At 33.6% G+C, this 18,244-nt stretch overlaps 7 protein-coding genes across 7 annotated transcripts; 4 read left to right on the forward strand and 3 right to left on the reverse strand.

The window, feature by feature from the left end:
• Positions 1 to 144: 144 nt before the first annotated feature.
• On the reverse strand, positions 145 to 3,824 carry gnd (6-phosphogluconate dehydrogenase; the record flags this gene model as incomplete). Its single annotated transcript, XM_004359259.1, has 5 exons — positions 145 to 1,170; positions 1,263 to 1,714; positions 2,143 to 2,671; positions 2,743 to 3,605; positions 3,731 to 3,824. The coding sequence occupies 5 exons, from the start codon at positions 3,822 to 3,824 to the stop codon at positions 145 to 147; spliced, it is 2,964 nt and encodes a 987-aa protein (XP_004359316.1).
• A 959-nt stretch (positions 3,825 to 4,783) lies between these two features.
• DFA_01353 (CRAL/TRIO domain-containing protein) lies at positions 4,784 to 5,636 on the forward strand (the record flags this gene model as incomplete). Its single annotated transcript, XM_004359260.1, has 2 exons — positions 4,784 to 4,877; positions 4,978 to 5,636. The coding sequence occupies 2 exons, from the start codon at positions 4,784 to 4,786 to the stop codon at positions 5,634 to 5,636; spliced, it is 753 nt and encodes a 250-aa protein (XP_004359317.1).
• A 238-nt stretch (positions 5,637 to 5,874) lies between these two features.
• Positions 5,875 to 7,620, reverse strand: snfA (putative protein serine/threonine kinase; the record flags this gene model as incomplete). The annotated part of the gene is made up of 4 exons (XM_004359261.1): positions 5,875 to 6,598; positions 6,666 to 6,935; positions 7,063 to 7,426; positions 7,506 to 7,620. The coding sequence occupies 4 exons, from the start codon at positions 7,618 to 7,620 to the stop codon at positions 5,875 to 5,877; spliced, it is 1,473 nt and encodes a 490-aa protein (XP_004359318.1).
• A 708-nt stretch (positions 7,621 to 8,328) lies between these two features.
• On the forward strand, positions 8,329 to 9,130 carry DFA_01355 (uncharacterized protein; the record flags this gene model as incomplete). Its single annotated transcript, XM_004359262.1, has 3 exons — positions 8,329 to 8,437; positions 8,631 to 8,929; positions 9,095 to 9,130. 3 exons carry the CDS (start codon positions 8,329 to 8,331, stop codon positions 9,128 to 9,130), a joined length of 444 nt encoding a protein of 147 aa, XP_004359319.1.
• A 210-nt stretch (positions 9,131 to 9,340) lies between these two features.
• On the reverse strand, positions 9,341 to 12,220 carry prpf4B (putative protein serine/threonine kinase; the record flags this gene model as incomplete). The annotated part of the gene is made up of 4 exons (XM_004359263.1): positions 9,341 to 9,547; positions 9,654 to 9,898; positions 9,985 to 10,253; positions 10,329 to 12,220. 4 exons carry the CDS (start codon positions 12,218 to 12,220, stop codon positions 9,341 to 9,343), a joined length of 2,613 nt encoding a protein of 870 aa, XP_004359320.1.
• An 835-nt stretch (positions 12,221 to 13,055) lies between these two features.
• DFA_01357 (uncharacterized protein) lies at positions 13,056 to 16,240 on the forward strand (the record flags this gene model as incomplete). Its single annotated transcript, XM_004359264.1, has 4 exons — positions 13,056 to 13,752; positions 13,815 to 14,963; positions 15,039 to 15,590; positions 15,651 to 16,240. 4 exons carry the CDS (start codon positions 13,056 to 13,058, stop codon positions 16,238 to 16,240), a joined length of 2,988 nt encoding a protein of 995 aa, XP_004359321.1.
• A 492-nt stretch (positions 16,241 to 16,732) lies between these two features.
• vps22 (EAP30 family protein) lies at positions 16,733 to 18,003 on the forward strand (the record flags this gene model as incomplete). The annotated part of the gene is made up of 3 exons (XM_004359265.1): positions 16,733 to 16,914; positions 17,118 to 17,407; positions 17,498 to 18,003. 3 exons carry the CDS (start codon positions 16,733 to 16,735, stop codon positions 18,001 to 18,003), a joined length of 978 nt encoding a protein of 325 aa, XP_004359322.1.
• Positions 18,004 to 18,244: the final 241 nt, after the last annotated feature.

An 18,244-nucleotide genomic window follows, 5' to 3' on the forward strand; every position in this document is an offset into this window, starting at 1 on the left:
TAAATAAATAAGAAAATAGAAACAAAAGAATATAAGTTTAATAATTTATTTATTTATTTATTTACTTTGTTAATTTTTTGGGGAGGGGGATGGAAAAGATACAAAAAAAAAAAAAAGATTTACTTTTTTACTTTTACTTTTTTTTTAAACATTATAAGAAGTAGAATGAGTTGAACCACCTCTACCAGTCCAATTGGTATGGAAGACTTCACCACGCTTTCCATTTAATTTTTCATAAGTGTGAGCACCAAAATAGTCTCTTTGAGCTTGGAGAATGTTGGCTGGGAGCAATTCACATCTGTAACCATCATAGTAAGAGAGAGCAGTGGTAAAGGCTGGAGCAGGGATACCGTGGAGCATGCAGACAGAGGCTACTTGACGCCATCCGTTTTGACATTGCGACAATTGTTCAGTGAACCATTGATCGACGAGCAAGTTGTCGAGGTTGGGGTTACGTTCAAAGGCATCCTTGATACGACCCAAAAAGGTTGAACGGATGATACAACCACCACGCCATAATAGGGCAATGTTGCCATAGTTGAGACGCCACTTGTATTCCTTGGCAGCAGCCTTCATCATGGTGAAACCTTGTGCGTACGACACCAACTTGCTGGCAAACAATGCTTGACGGATCCATTCAATCACCTCCTTTTTGTCACCCTTGAATGCGGTGGCACAGGCGGTTGACTTGGGGCCTGGTAGAACCTTGGAGGCAGCGACACGCTCGTCCTTGAGAGAGGAGAGACAACGGGAAAAAACAGCCTCACCAATCAAGGTGACTGGCATACCCAAGTCGAGTGCGTTGATGGCGGTCCACTTGCCAGTACCCTTTTGGCCGGCACTATCGAGGATTTCATCGACAACATACTTTCCAGTCTCTTCATCCTTTTTGCCCAAAATATCGGCAGTAATCTCAATGAGGTAGCTGTCCAAAATACCCTTGTTCCACTCTTTGAAAATTTGTTGCATCTCTTCGTTGCTGAGACCCAAATAGTTTTTGAGGATGAAATAGGCTTCACTGATCAATTGCATGTCTCCATACTCGATACCATTGTGTACCATCTTGACATAATGACCTGCACCACCATCACCAACCCAATCACAACATGGTTGTCCTCCTTCAACTTTAGCAGCAATACCTTGGAAAATTGGTTTAACATGTTCCCATGCCTAACACAAAAATAGAAAATAAAAAAAGTAAAGGAAAAGAAAAGAATTAGGTATTAAAATATTAAATTATAAATATTATTATATTTGTTTACCTCTGGATTACCACCTGGCATGATAGATGGACCAAGAAGAGCACCTTCTTCACCACCAGATACGCCTGAACCAACATACAAGATACCCTTCTTTTCGAGTTCAGCAACTCTACGATCAGTGTCAGTGTAGAGAGAGTTACCACCATCGATGATGATATCACCCTTGGAGAGGAATGGTACTACTTGATTGATAAAGTGATCGACGACTTCACCAGCCTTGACCATGAGCATAATACGACGTGGTGACTTTAAAGAGTTGACCAATTGTTCGATAGAGTGACATCCAACAAACTTTTTACCCTTTCCACGACCTTGAACAAATTCATCAACCTTTGAAACAGTACGATTAAATACTGATACTGTAAATCCATGACTTTCCATGTTGAGAACCAAGTTCTCACCCATTACAGCTAAACCAATTAAACCAATATCTGATGACATAATTTTGAAATCTAAAAGAGTATAGAGTAGAACAGATAGAAAGAGGTGTTGGTATTACTATGATCTCTATTTTGTATATATATGTATTTTACATACATAGAATAATAATAAATAAAAAGATATTAAAAAATAATAATGAGGAAGTGTTAACACTCTCAGCGCAATAAAGGTAACTTCACCAACCATCATTTGATTTCATTTTTTTTAATTTATTTTTTCTAAAATTTTTGGGAGTTTCCCGAATGCGAAGATCTTCTTCTTAATCAACTTTATTTTTTTTCATGATCACTCGAGTGGTCTGAGTCTTATACTATGACTCACTATTCTTCTAGAAGAATGAAAAGAAAAAATACATATATATTATACATTGTCTAAATTGGGAACTAACCTTCCTTTTACTTTTACTTTTTTATTAATTTTGATAAATCATCATTCCAACCTAAAAGAGTAGTTAATTCATTGATACCATCTTGACAATCACCAATCCATTTACAATCCAATTTGTTTGATGGTTCATCAAATTTAAAAGAGATACCAACCTCTTCATTGTTGATGAGGAGTCGTGGAGTGTTGGCAGGTGCCATTGCAACCAACGATGCAAATGGTTGTACTTGAAGTGATGTACCAATGACAATCATGAGATCGCATTTGGGGAAATCAGCTTGGACCATGGTGCTGAAACGACTTGGCAACGACTCTCCGAAAAAGACAATATCTGGTTTGACCACTGCCGAACAATCTTGACAGGTTGGGATTTCATCGGCAAAGACAATGTCCTTGACGTATTCACAAGAGTGAACCTTTTTACATTTAATACATTTGGCCGATGCAAAGGTTCCATGAGCTTCAACCAAATAATTTTCATCAATTTTTGCTACTCGTTCCAATGTATCAATATTTTGTGTATAATTTCTTAATAATAATCCTTTATCACTTAATAATTTAATAAAATGATGTACTGGTGTTGGCTAAACAAAAAATAGAAAATAAATTAATAAATATAATAAACTAATAAATATTTATCTTTAATATAGTTTACATTAAATGAACCAGGATATAATTCTTTTGCCAAAATAAAGAAAGGTTTTGGATTTTCTACAAAGTATTCCATATCAAAGATGGCAGTTTTGTATGGAAGATTATATTTGGCGAGGTTTTGGTAGAGACCAGTCTTGGGGGATCTGAAATCTGGGATACCTGCTGCTACAGATATACCAGCACCCGTCAATACAATAATATTTTTGGCTTTACCCGATTTGATATGATTGGCAATACCATTGATATCGACCGATGATAGGATCTGTCCAGGGGACGATGGTTTTGATCCAATCAACATATCCATCATTGCCTTTAAAATACCTCCCTTTTCAGACTTTAATGATTCATCTTCAGATTCTGATGATTCATCTAAATTTAAATCTTGACTAATATCATGTCTATCTTGTCTTTGTGGTGATGATGATGATTTGTTAAATGTAGAAGAAGAAGTTGTTGAAGTTGTTGAAGTTGTTGAAATGGTTGAAATGTTATCATTTGTAGTAGAGGTTGTTGATGTAGCTGCAGTAGTAGTTGAAGTTGTAGTTGTAGCGGTGGTAATGTTATTATCCAATTCCTCTATCTTTTCAGCTTGTTTCACCAAATGGTCATTCTTTTCTTTGGCAAACTTTACAATACCAAGGATCTCTAGGAATTGAGCAAGACATGGAGCAGTGACATAGGCATCGCATTCATAACACCATACACTCAAATCAGAGAATGAAGCAGACAATGAATGCTCTGCATTTTCTAGATAATGTTGTGCTGCGTGACCTGCTACATGTCTACTGCATCCAATCACTCCACACTTTAAACAAATCCAATTCTCTGTTTCATCCAAACATGTAAAACATACTGGTTTCTTTACTATCAAATCAATAAATCAATAAATCAATTTTGATTTTAGTATTATATTAGACTCTAGTAGAAGAAGAATAGAGAGAGAGAGAGAGAGAGAGAGAGAGAGAGAGAGAGAGAGAGCATATACTTACAATCAGCACCATCGAAAATATCAATGTCAAGACATTGTTCGACAAGCTTCTCCTCTGTCAAATGTTTACAAGTTATAAATTCTACTGCGTGCATCTATCGTGTATAGTATTATGTATTATAATATATAATATGTATATTATTCTTATTATATTAGTTTCTTCTTTATCTGTGTCTATAATTAATGATGATGAGATAAACAGAAGAAAGTATTTATAAAACTCGTTGTGCTTAGAGTATTGAAATTTCGAGAGGATGGACAGATCAAGATAAAAAAAAAGAGGAAGAGAAGAAGAAAATCCCGACCTATCTATCAAACGTATCTTGGTGATTCAGAGTGATTCATGACAAAGAGAGAGTAAAGTTGGTGTGGGTGTTTGAAAATAATAACAATAATAATCGATAATTTTAAATAATAATAATATTATTTATTTATTTTAATATTGTTTTTTTTTGCCAAATGCAGCCATCCAGCAAAAGGTAAATGTTTAACAATAATAAATAATAATATTAATAATTGGGGATATTATTATTTGGTTTTTACTTGAATTCAAGAAACCATAGCTATATATATATATAAAAATCGATGTACCAGGCACAGATATCAGAGGGTAGGAAGGAGAGGGATAAAAAAGAAGAAAGTAAGGAATGAGTTGGGTTGGATTTAAAAAAGAATAGACTTACCAATAAAACAGAATAGAGTATACCTACCCAGTTTATTGGCTATTTTTAAACATCCCTGGTCAATGGTGTGATATCGGCATTCATTCAGAGCATGACAAGATGAGCTTTAATAATATCCTCCCACCGCATCAAATTTGATTTTGCAAGAACCCCCTCCCAAAATCGCAACCAGGCTTGATGTTATCATGATCGACGACCACTTTCATACCATCCCGACGACTGAATAGATAAATATAAATACAGCTTTATCTCTTTTGGTTTTAAATCATTCAAATAAATAATAATAACAACATTATTTAACAAATAACAAATAATCACAACTACACACCCAACCCATACATACAAATAATATAATATATATATAACAAAAAATGAATATAGATACACAATATCATATCTTGGATAACTTGACTGCTCTTGAAACTCAAGCATTACAACAATTTAGAAACCATCCAATTGCTAAAGGTAAAGATAAATATATCTTTTTACAAAGACTAGACTCTTAAAACAGATTTCATATTAACCTTTTTCTTTTTTCTTTTTTCTTTTTCTTTTTTTTATTTAGAAATAAAAGATGAACAATTAATGATTTATTTATTTGCAAAGAAATTGGATGTTGAAAAGGCAGCATTGGTATTAACAAATAATTTAGAATTGAGAAAGAAATTATCTATACCATTCCCAGTTAGAAAGAGTGATTTAAACTTGGAAGTTGCCAAAAAGAATTATAGTTTTAGTATTTATGGAATGAAAGATAAGATGGGTCGTTCAATTGCCTATCTCTACCCTGCCAAGATCGTTCCTAAAGATTACTCTCTCAAAGACATGATTACTTTTATGCTTTGGAATCTAGACACTACATGTTACACATCATCTCAACAACATAGATTGGGTATTGTCATTGTTGAAGATCTTAAACACATGTCAATCTTTAAACACTTTGACAATAGATTAAAAGCTCAATTGGATGGTAAATCAATGGAAAATATCTTTCCTGGTCGTATCCAAGGTATCTATCTACTCAACTCTCCATTCTACATTAAACCATTATTATCATTGGCCAAGAAATTCATCAAAAACAAGATATTGGCAAGAGTTCAATATTTCCCAAAATCAGATCGATTGGAAGAATTTATTGATCCTAGTCAACTTTTAAAAGAATATGGTGGTTCTTTAGAATTTGATTTAAATTCTTGGATTGATAGTTTACCTTCAAATTATTAAACAAAAAAATAATAATAATTAATTAATTATTAAATACTCTCCCTCCCTTCCCTCCCCTCCCTCTTATCTTATCCTATACTTATAACTATTATCTAAAAATAAACTGTAAAAGTTCATTTTGTTTTGTTTCTTAAAAAATGTACATTATTATTTTTTTTTTTATTATTATTATTAATGTTGAGGAAAAATCAATTGTTCTTATCTATCTATCTAATCTATTTATCTATTTATCTATTTTCTAGAGACTAAGTTCAGTTAATAAATCAGAACAAATATCAAAGAAAATAAATATTTCTCCTTCAATCTTTTTAATGTCCAAAAGGTATCTATTGTCGGCCACTCTAAACAATTGTAAAAACAATTTGATATGTCTGTCATTTTTGGTGATTCTACATCTGAGTTGGTAAGGCCCAGTGACCTTCCATTCAAAGCCAACCTTTTTAAGTGATCGATAAACCTCGCTCATAATCTCTTGAGGAGGGAGTTGTGAAATGGCACCCAAATACCACTTGCGTAGTGATTGTGATTGTGTGTTGTTGTTGCTGCTGTTGCTTGGTTGGACAAGAGAGCCAGCTGTCGAAGATGAGGAAGATGATGATGGGTCAGATCCACTGGGTAACGGCTCGGCCATTCTATTATTTGTAAAACTTTCATTGTATGGGTTTCTCTTACTGTCGCACAATAGATGATAGGCAACGATCAAGTCGTTTACGTCACCTTCATCGATTCTCTGTAGATCTTCTATTATTTTTTCGCGCTTGAGTGTTGGTGATTCGTAGCGTTGTACCAGTTCATTGAGAACGGCATCGTCCAAATTATGTGAAGTCTTTGCCAAAAAGATTTGTGGTGAAGATAGATAATGGGGAAGTTTGACTTGGAACCATGGATGCTTTCGAATTTCACTGATCGTTATTCTCTTTACTGGATCTACAATTAACATTTGTTTAATTAAATCTGCGCAACTTGGAGATATAAAATCTGGTATAACAAATACTCCCTCTGCAAAACAAAATAATAAATAGTTAATACATATTCTTATCATCTTTATAGTTTCTATTTATCTTCTTTTGTACCTCTAATTTTTTAAATAAAGTTGGAATATGTTCATCATCAAAAGGTAATCTTGCACAAAGAAAAGCATAAAGAATGACACCACAAGACCAAACATCGACTTCAGGTCCAGCATACAATTTGCCACTAATAACTTCTGGTGCTGCATAATTGGGAGATCCACAACTTGTCTTTAAAAAATCACCATCTTGCATCATATTTGATAAACCAAAATCTGCAATCTTTACACTAAATATAAATATTAAATAATTGTTTGAGTATTTCTTCTTCATACTTCTTCTTCCTTTCTTTCTTTCATTATTTCTTCCTTTCATTCTTCTTCCTCTTTCTTTTTTTTTCTTTTTTTTCTTTTTACCATGAATGAATTGGATCTAATAATAAATTTTCAGGTTTCAAATCTCTATGTACAACCATATGATGATGACAATATTCAACACCAGAGATCATTTGTTGAAAGAGTCTACGACTTTCATCCTCTGAAAGTTTTCCATTCTTTACAATGTATTCAAACAATTCTCCACCAGTCACATATTCAATGATCATAAAGATATCGGTAGGTGTTTCAATGACTTCGTACAATTTGATGATATGAGGATGTCTAAATAACTTCATATTTTGAATCTCTCTTCTAATCTTTTCATCCATTCGAAGATTCTTGATCTTGTTTCTATTTAATATCTTTATAGCTACTTTTGCTCCTGTTTTAATATGTTCTGCCACTACATACAAAGTAAGTAAATAAATTTATATATGTCTATCTATCTATCTATCTACAAGTTGATGATGAATGATACTTACATTTAACTTTACCAAAAGAACCTATACCCAATGTTTTATCAAGTCTATAATTGCCTATTAAAAGAGGACTCTTTTCTATGCCTCCAGACATACCCAATGTATTATAAGAACTCATATTTTTTGATTATATATATATATTTGATGACTATTATTCAATCAATCTATCTATCTGTGTTGTTTGTTTTTATACAGTTTATCCTATCTATCTCCACTCCAAAGCTGTATCTATAATATATAGTGGTTGGTTGAAAGAGAGAGTGACAGGGGGGATTGAATGAATGTATGAATGTATGGGTGTGAATCTTGTCTTTTTAATATTTTAAATCTAAACTCGTTGATGGATGGATGGATGGTGAGTGAATGATAAGTGAGAGAGTGAGAGTGTTTAAATCTATAAAATAAATTAATGATTATTATTATTATTAACAAACAGAGTGAAACAGACAGACAGACACATATGAAACTGTTGAAGATAACAAAGAAAATTCAGACAAACAAGGTGCAAAAGAACCCTTATAAAAAACAGATTTTTTAAATAAATTGGGCAGTTGTTTGTCCAAACAAAGCTCATTAAAACCATTTATTGTCATCCATTCCCTACTATTATTCTTTTCTTCTTCTTTTATTTACTACTACTACTTTACATGTATCATTTAATACTACTACAACAACAACAACAACAATTATTCATTTAATGCAACTCTAGAATATATAGGAAAGATTGTTTAAATTAAAAAACTAGACAAAAACTTACATACATAGGAAAAAAGAAACACGTGTTAAAACGACAAGAAGAAGTTAGAACATCAAGAGTTGAAAAGAAATGAATTTGTGGATGATTCGTGATATCTCCTTTTCATCATCATCATCATCGTCGGGATGCAGAATGATAATGTTAATGATGATAATACTTTGTACATTATTTTCAAATGGTATGGATGATAATCATTCTATAAAAGAGAAAAGACTGATAGTCGCTAGCTAAAAGGGAAACAAAATACTCACCGTCTCTCATCGTTTGACCCGATTCGTTTGTCGGGATTTTCATTTATTAATGCGTCTCAGTGAAATCGACAAATCCCGACAATATAGGCGATTTTAAAAATTCACTCTTGGAAAGGATAGATAGTTCAAGTCAAAACAATAATAATAGTAGTAGTAGTAGCGATCAAACTGATGATCATCATATTCCAGGACTAAAAAGTCCATCTTTTATTATATTGGCGGTAGTCGTTGTTGTAATTCTAGTTACATTATTGGTTCTTTTCATTCTCTATTGCAAGGTTAGAGAGGATAAAACAAATTTCCAACTTTCTAATACTTGGGATGCGATGAAACGAAAGAATATTCAACACCAAGTCGATAATGGAAGAACTCCATTATTGACCGTTGAAGATGATGAAGATGATTCAAGTATCAATAATGTTTAAACAATAATAACAAACAACAAATAATAATACTCCATCCCCTCCCCTCCCCTCCCCTCCCCTCCACTCTCCTCTCCCAATCCCATTTTTTTACAAAAGATAACAAGTATAATAATAATAATTATAATTATTATATCAATGATATTATTAATTTATGAATAGATTAAATTTAGATCAACTTTAATCATGATTCAATAAATTAAATAAACAAACATTACATCTATAATATGTTTATGTTTATGTTTTTTCTCTCTCTTACTTTTATATAATCCAAGTTTTATTATTATAATAGTGTTGTTGTTGTTGTTGTACAAATATCAATATGTATCGATTGGTATATATATATATATATATAATTATAAATATATATAACTAATATTAGTTTTGTTGTTGGCTACTATAGTTAATTTAATTTTGACAAATAAAAGGATGATTTAAAGCTTCAGAAGGAGTTATACGTTTCTCTGGATCCAAAACTGTGCATCTTTCCAAGAGGTCCTTGAGTTGAAGTAATTTCTTCATTTCAGCTTCAGGTAAATTTTGACGACTCGATGGCGCCAAATAATCAAGGTAATCCTTGACTGGTTTTTGTATTTCATAAGGTGTTTTCATGGCCTAAGGGGGAGAAAAAGAGTTAGTTTTAAATCTGTGTTGTATTTTCTTTTTTTTTTTAAATAAATTGTCAATTGTACTATACCGCTTTTGTTTCACTTATACTTACCTTATTGTCGATGATGTTCTTGTCTTCTTTCATAAAGATTAGATTGTCATTAAAGTGATTCGAGACAAATTGAGCCTTTCTCTGGGTCAACATCTTTTTTGGGAATGGTCCTTTGTATTCGAGGAATAATCTAATCATATCATTATTGGTTTTTCCAGGGAAAAGATATTTTCCAGTATACAATTCTCCCAAACAACATCCAACACTCCAAACATCAATTGCAAAATCATATTTCATTCCTAAAACTAAAAAAATTAAAAAATAAAAAGAAAAAAATAAAAAGTTAGAATCAAAAAAAAAAAGAAATATAGCTTTGTTCTATGATATTTACTGATTTCAGGAGCTCTATAAAATCTACTAACCAAGTAGGGAGTGATTTCCGATTCATGTAATTCACCAGCTGATCCAAAATCGCACAACTTTATGATATTCTTGTTTTGATTGACAACAATATTATCTGGTTTAATGTCAGAGTGGAGTATCTTGCAATTTTTAATATGTCTCAATGCTAAAAACATTTGTTTAGCATAGACTCTAACTGCAGAGATTGATAATCCAACATTTTTACCATATTGTTTAATTAATTGATTTAAACTCATACTAAAAATAATAAATAAAAAAAAAATAGGAAATTAGTATTATTCAATTATATTTTTTTTTTTTCTATATATTTACCTTAGAGCTTCAAAAACAATACAAAGATGATTACGATAGTTGAATGAATGTTTGTATTGAACACAATGATTTTTTAGCTGACCATTGTTATTATTGTTGGCAGGTAAACTAATCTTTTTTAGTATTTCAATCTCTCGAATACCTGATCTATGCATGGAAGGTCTGTTTCTAATGATTTTGATGACCACTTCCTCGTTGGTGGCAGTGTCTCGAGCAGACACGACATTACTAAATACTCCAGATCCAATCGATGAAATAATTTGGTACTTGTCCATCATCTCACCACTACGAACCTTGTAGTAGCCATCAGTATCGTCCCAATTGTCAATGAGATTGATTTGATTATTGGAAACTGATGATTCGGTAATGTTTTGTCCTTCTCCTTCGTCGACTGGAGAATCACTAAACATATCAAAGTCTTTGGGTTTTGATTGTTGTTGTTGGTTGGTTGCAGCAGTTGTAGAAGTAGAGATTGTAGAAGTAGTAGTAGTAGTGGAAGAAGAGGTGGTAGTTGTGACTTTGGTAGTTGTCTTTTTAGTAATGTCACTTTCATCAATGACTCCACGTTTCTTGAGATCTTCTTCAGAAGAACAAGACAAATCTTCTTGAGGAGATTCTTCAGCTGCTGCAGTCGTAGCATTCTCTTTGAACAATGAAAAAGATTCCTCCTCTTCATTTTCATTTTGTTGTTCATTTGGTGATCTTCTTTGTTGTTGTTGTTGTAATTTTTGTGGAGGAGACATTGGTTGTTGTAATTGATTGGAGGAGGAGGGAGAGACATCAGTCGCGACAGCTGGAGAACTTGGTTGTTGATCATAGGCATATTTATCCATGATTCTTTGTCTTCGGAGTCGGCTCTCCTCAAGTAAGTTCTCTTCTTTTTCCTTTCTATCCTCTTCAAATATGGTAGCAGGTGCAGGAGGCTGAGCGGTAGTAGAGGTGGTGGTAGTAGAGCTTGTAGATGTAGTAGAGGTTGTAACAGTCGTAGAAGTTGTAGTACTAGATGATGGTACTACACTAGATGATAAAGATGAAGTAGAAGAAGAAAGGGATGCTTCAGAAGAGTTTAGAGGACTAGATAGGATTTTGGCATCTCCATCTGATCTATGACCATTTTCAACTCCATCTGTTCTGCTAGAGGTTCTTTCTTTTTCACCTCTGCTGCTGCTGTCTCTATGACTTTTATCACGTCTGCTGCTGTCTCTATCACGGTCTCTATCTCTATCTCTATCATGTCTATCTCTATCGTTTCTATCTCTATCATTTCTATCTCTATCTCGGTCACGGTATTCTCTTTCCTTTCTATCTCTGTCTCTATCCCTATCATGTCTGTCTCTATCTCTATCCCTTTCTCTTTCATGTTCACGTCCACTACGATCTCTGTCTCTATCTCGATCTCGATGTTTACTACTACTACTACTATCACTGTAATGATCTCGGTCTCTATCTCTGTCTCTATCACGGGTTGATCTTTCTCTACTATCTCTATTTTTCTCACGATCATCACTTCTTCTTGAAGAAGAAGAGGAAGTAGAAGTCGATGAGGAAGAGGATTGGAGCTCTACCTCTTTTATAACATTTGGTTGTTGTATTACTACTGCTGTTGCTGCTGCTACTGCTACTGGTTGTTGTTTACCAGGTATTTCGTTTAGTTCACCATCTTCCATATCAATATCATCACCCTTTTGTCGTTTGGGTTCTCTATCATCTAATAAATTGGTGGTGGTGGTGGTTGGTGTAAAAGAAGAAGAAGATGATGATGAAGATGTTGTAGTTGATGATGATGATGAAGGAGTTGTATTATCAGATATTGGATCATCTCTTTGATCATCTTTTCGTTTGTTTGCACTTGTAGTTTCACCATCTTGAGTAGTAGTATTTCCATCCTTCATTTTTTTTTGAAGATGTATATATGATAGATGTGATGATAGATTAGAAGATATGATGATAATAATAGTAGTAGTAATGGAAGTGGTAAAGAATATGAAATTAGTAATCCGATGCAATGGGAGTGAATAATATTATAATATTATTATTATTATATATATATATATATATAATATTATTATTATTATATATATATATATATCTATTAGATTGAATGTACTCCTAATATCTCTAGGTCTAACACTACTCTTAGTTAACTACTTCTGCCTAACTTTTTGTAGAGTTTAGTTAAATATATAAATAAATAAATATATATATATATAGTTATATGTTTGTATATATGTATATAAGACTAGCTAGCTAGTTTAGAATTTTAATGAATCGATTAACAACCCACACAAAGAGGTCTTTTTTTTCTTCTTGGCGATTTTTCAGCAATGGATAAAATAATAAAAAAATAAATAAATAAAAATATTGTTGGTTGGTTGGTTTGGGTAACTTCTTTTTTTAAAAGAGAGTGGTCCGACCAAAGCTTCAATAAGAAGGTGGAAAGTGCCTTCTGATTTGATTGATGTTAAATTTAATCATTAACACCTTGTTTACTGAGATCATCATGATTTCGGTTTTTATTTTTTGAAATTTTTTACTTTTCCAAATCAGGAAACAACCTCTCTTGTGATATAGGTATGAGAAGAGTCTTAATATTATAACATTTAATAATAAAAAAATTTTTATGCATACATATACATATAAATATATATATAAATACAGATACAGAACAGATAGATGTGTATTACATTACAATGTCTATCAAACAAACGACGAATAGTTGTAATATAAATGTTTTCAAGAATCAAAAAGGTTGTCAAGACTGGTCTGTTGGGTTCCTTGTTCAATGGAGGACCCTTTGAAGACGAGATAGAGGAGGATATTGGTGATGATCAACTAGTGGATGACGAGGAGGTGGAGGTGGAAGAAGAAGTAGACGAGGAAGAGGAAGAGGAGGAGGGCGAGGTAGACAGCAACAATAACAACAATAACAACAATAACAACAACAACACAGCCTCTCAAAACAATAGTTCATCTTCATCTACTGTCGTTGGAGGCACTAACCCATCTAAAAAAAGGAGAACAAAACTGGTTGTGAATCAACAAGCTTACAAGCAAGAAGAAGAATGGTTCAAAAGAGAGTTCAAAAGGGATTTGAATAAAGATTTGTTCAAAATGTTCGAGAGCCCTGAATCAATCTCTACCCTTGCAACTCCACAACATATATCCATGCACGAAAGATTCAATAGATTCCTCCAAATGAGGATGATAAATCGAAAGGTGAACGGAGGACCTGTCAATCCTTTCGATTTATCAGATTTGGATCCCAATGCTTCCAAGTCATATGCCTACACACAAATCATTGATCCAAATGCAAAAGGATATGTCGACTGTGCCTGTACAGGCAAGCAATGTGCCACCGACTATTGTCGTTGTCATTATGGGAACAAGGGATGTAACAAGACTTGCAAGTGCAAATGCTTTAAAGGTGTGTAACATTAAAAGCATCAAATATAAAATATTTATAATAACAACTGTTTCTTTTTATAGTCAACGATCTGGGTCAACAATGGGAAATGTTAGATAATGATAATTTTGATAAACTAAGAAGTCGTATCTCGTACAAAATGGACGAAAACAACAAGGCCTTTTCAAAAAATGTTCCACAAAACGCCACACCCCAAGATGTTATCAGTCTCATCCTCAGCCCCAGCTTAATCCGTTATATTCAAGAAGAATCAACACTATATATGATATATAGGGTTGAGTATAAAACAGATTACGCATTCTTATCAAGTTATTATACAAATTTACGTAAAGGAACAGGAGGAGGAGGAGGGGGTACTTCAACTCAAAACAAACGTAAACAGAAGAAGATTAAAAAAAATCAACAAGTTGTGGAACCAATTAGTGCAGAAGGGCCTATTGATATCAGTTGGTTTCAAGGCACCCCAATTGCTCATGCGACAAATATCTCAACAACAAATCCTTCATCTACTCCTTCAACCTCTTCCTCCACCCCAGAAGAAGAAGAAGAAGAAGAAGAAGAAGAAGAAGAAGTAGAAGTAGAAGCTGAAGAAGGAGAAGAGGAAGCTACAAAAACTTTCAATCAAATGACCAGTAGAGAAAGAAAAAATGAATATAAAAGGATATCAGATTCGATGCCAACATTTGAAGATTGGAAAAAAGGTTTCTTTGTGTGTCCATTTGAAGTTGCTCACACCAATGAAGCAAGAGCAGAATACATTCGTCGTATTGGAGCACATGCTATTGCCAAACCATTCACATTTCAAGAGATAGAATCTTTTATATATATGGGGTTTTTTATGGGAATAATCAAACTTCCTAGAGTATTCCAACATTGGTCCACAACTAACATGAATATGCCAACTCCCATCTCAGACAAGATGACAAGAAATAGATTTCAAGACATTCTCAAGTACCTTCATTTTGATGAGGAAACTCTAGTATCAATGATAGAGGACAATTCGAATAGATACTGCTCTCCCTCTCTGCGTCTCTCTGTGGACGAGTTCATGGCTCCCTTTAAAGGATTGGTCAGATTCAGACAATATGAACCGGACAAACCCCATAAGTTTGGACTCAAATACTTTGTCCTATCTGATAACAATGGATTTATCTTGACTCAATGGCTTTATAAAGGGTCAAGTGAAGAGACCACAAAGACTGCAAAGCTTGGTATGTTCATACATCATTTAGCATATATCATATGGCGGCTATATTTATTAACTTTTATTTATTTATTATTTCAAGATCAACCTGATCTATCTTTTAAGGGAAACAGTCCATTACGAATTCCTCTTGAATTTGCACAATGGGTAAAGGAAAACGTTGCCAATGAATCCAGACCACTTGAAAACTATCTATTTGCAATGGATAACTTCTATACATCATTAGAAGTTGCCACTAGACTATCCGACTTTAGATCCAACTATGGAGACGAAGTAGATGAAGAAGATTTGGATAGTGGTGGTGTTGGTAGCAGTAGCAGTAGTTTGACACATGACAAAGTACACTTTGTTATGACGGTCAGAGCAAATAGACCTTCATATCTATTCCAAAATGGTCTTAAGCCCCATGTAGAATCCAACACCAAAAAACTAGCAGCATTTGCTTTCCCAAAACAAGAATCTGGACTTCCACAAGACATATGTGCCGTTGCAATCAATGATAGCAAAATCACGTACTTTTTGACCAATGCTGTCGAACCAACGGTTAGTGAAGGAGGCAAAAAGCTATCAGTCCAAAGCGAGTACAACAACACCACACATGGAGTTGACCTATCAGGTCAATTTGCCTCCTCTTGTAGATCATATCCTCACCGAAAGTTCAAATACACGCATGTCAACTTCTTTTCTCAGTTAGATAGGGCCATGATCAATGCCTACTGTATTTACAAGGCCCTTACAACCGAAATACGACTCCAGTTTTCAGAATTTGTATCACATGTTGTCCAAACCAAACTCAATCTACCTCTACCCGCAACTAGCAGGAAGAGGAAACCCATCCCCGATCAACAACAAGAACTATCATCTATCGTGGTTGAAGGAAGAATCGGCGGCGACGAGGGCGAACAAGAAAGACTACCTCCAATCATGGAGTTACTCCCACAAGATCCATCAGACAATCACAGAGTGGATCATATACTTTGTACAAGTGATTCCCGTTCTAAATGCTTTTGGTGTGAAGCAAATCAACCAGTGAATAATGGACCAAAGAAACGCGGTCGTGCTCTCACCTATAAAACAAAAACAAGAGTAAAAACTATGTGTAATTCCTGTGGTGTTCATATGCACACTCATTGTTATGTAGATTCACACCTGAGTCTAACACAAAATGGTGATTTTGACCGGCTAAAGGCATTAGTCAAGCGATACCACCTCCAACAACAACAAAAACAACAACAACAACAACAACAACAACAACAACAACAACAACAACAACAACAACAATAGCAAAAGTGTTACCTAAAATTGTAAATAAAAGAACAATAGCTTCTACATATAAACCTATCTTTATATATATAATATATATACCGTTAGATGCGGGATAATAGCGCAGCTCCTAATAGGTAGGAACCATTTCAAGACCATTAAGCCTCTGCCCGGGTGATCGTTATCATCTTTTCAAGAAGAAAAGATATAATCGATACTTTTAATGACCCGCGAGACTATAAATATCTCTCAACTTGCACATATTATCTGTTCCAAAAAGGGAGAATGGGTATTTAATGTGTAGAACCAACAACAAACAAATGCAAGTTACTACCATGGGATAAGCTCGATCTAGGTCTCACGACTCGCTAGATAACTTATAACATGTGTAAACATCCCAACTGTCCTTTGTCTATTCTCCTATTTTGTAGCAAACTAAAGTACTATTCTATCCTTTATATATATATATACATATTCAAATATAGGTAATATATTATCTCTTTAATAACTACAATGTTTGTTATTATTGACCTTTGTACTCTGAAGACATTGAAACTTGAAATCTCCAACCGAAACCCTTATTTGGTAATTGTTTTTTTTATTTTTGGGTTTGCTGTCTTGAAATGGGGAGCAAGTAGCAGGCGCACCGCGTCATTAATTAGTGCAAGCTCTTGCACTCATTTCGCTTTCAAAGTGTTAAATAAATAAATATTTCGGTGAACATGACCATCTGATCCTCCCTTTTGTTGACAACAACATTTAACACCCTTCATCTTAAATGTTGGTTTGGCTGATGATGGGCTGAGCAAAAGTAGTAATTAATAAAAAAATAAAAATGAAATTTAATTTGTGGGTCGAGAGAGAGAGTGAGTATCTATCTATCTAACTTTTTCACAAGGTTATTTTTGTTAAATTATAATATCTTTATATATCTCTGCTTGCCCGCAATGAGAAGAGGAGTAGGAATACAAGCTATACATAAAGCAAATCAACATCAAAAACAATTGAATACTGTTAGTGAACAGATAACAAGTGAACAGATCAAAAAGACCAATGAACAACTACAAACATTCAAGAGTAATCTTGAAGAGTTTGCAATCAAACACAAAAAAGATATCATAAAGAACCCAGAGTTTAGAAAACATTTCCAAGACATGTGTAGTGTCATTGGTGTTGATCCTCTTGCTTGTAAGAATGAAAACTAAATTATATATATATTACAACCATCTCATTGCTAACTTGTTCTATTTCTTTCTTTCTTTGTTTCTTTTTTTGTAGCAAATAAAGGATTTTGGAGTCAAATGTTGGGAGTTGGAGATTTCTATTATCAATTGGCAGTACAGATTATTGATGTTTGTCTGAGATATAGATCTACTAATGGAGGACTGATTGAAATCAATACGCTGACAGATCACATTAGAAAGATGAGAGGTAAAGCTGCAAATGAAATAAGCAAAGATGATATTGAAGTATCGATTGCAAAGTTAAAGGTACTAGGCAATGGATTCAACATTTTAAAGATCGAGAGTAAAAAGATTGTTCAATCGGTGCCTTGTGAATTGAACAAGGATCATACAGATGTTTTGATTAATGCTCAACACAATGATGGATACACTTCACCGTCGATATTGGCAAGTAGTTTGGGTTGGTCAGAACAAAGAATTTCAAGTGTATTGGAGGTATTGTTAAATGAAGGAATGGCTTGGATAGATAATCAATCCATTCAACATAAAGGTGAAGTTATTTATTGGTTTCCAAGTTTATGGTCTTCAACTTTTGAATAAGTTTAAAAAAAAAATAGAAAATGAAATGGAATGTAAGAAGAATAAATGCAAGATACCTTTTTTTTGTTGTACAGTACTTTGTCGTTCCTTTCCTTCATTCCTCAAGCGAAACAAGAAAAGCAAACTCTAGCTATTGGACAATTTTTTTTTTCGAGTAATCCCCTCGATACCAGCATAAATGCAGCATAAATTCAATCGGCGCCGTACATTGTTCAACAATTTAATTAATATCGTTCATTGC

The sequence above is a fragment of the Cavenderia fasciculata genome (genome assembly GCF_000203815.1).
Source record: "Cavenderia fasciculata unplaced genomic scaffold Scf_Dfasci-F-a-25c12.r2-5, whole genome shotgun sequence".
Classification (NCBI taxonomy): domain Eukaryota; phylum Evosea; class Eumycetozoa; order Acytosteliales; family Cavenderiaceae; genus Cavenderia; species Cavenderia fasciculata.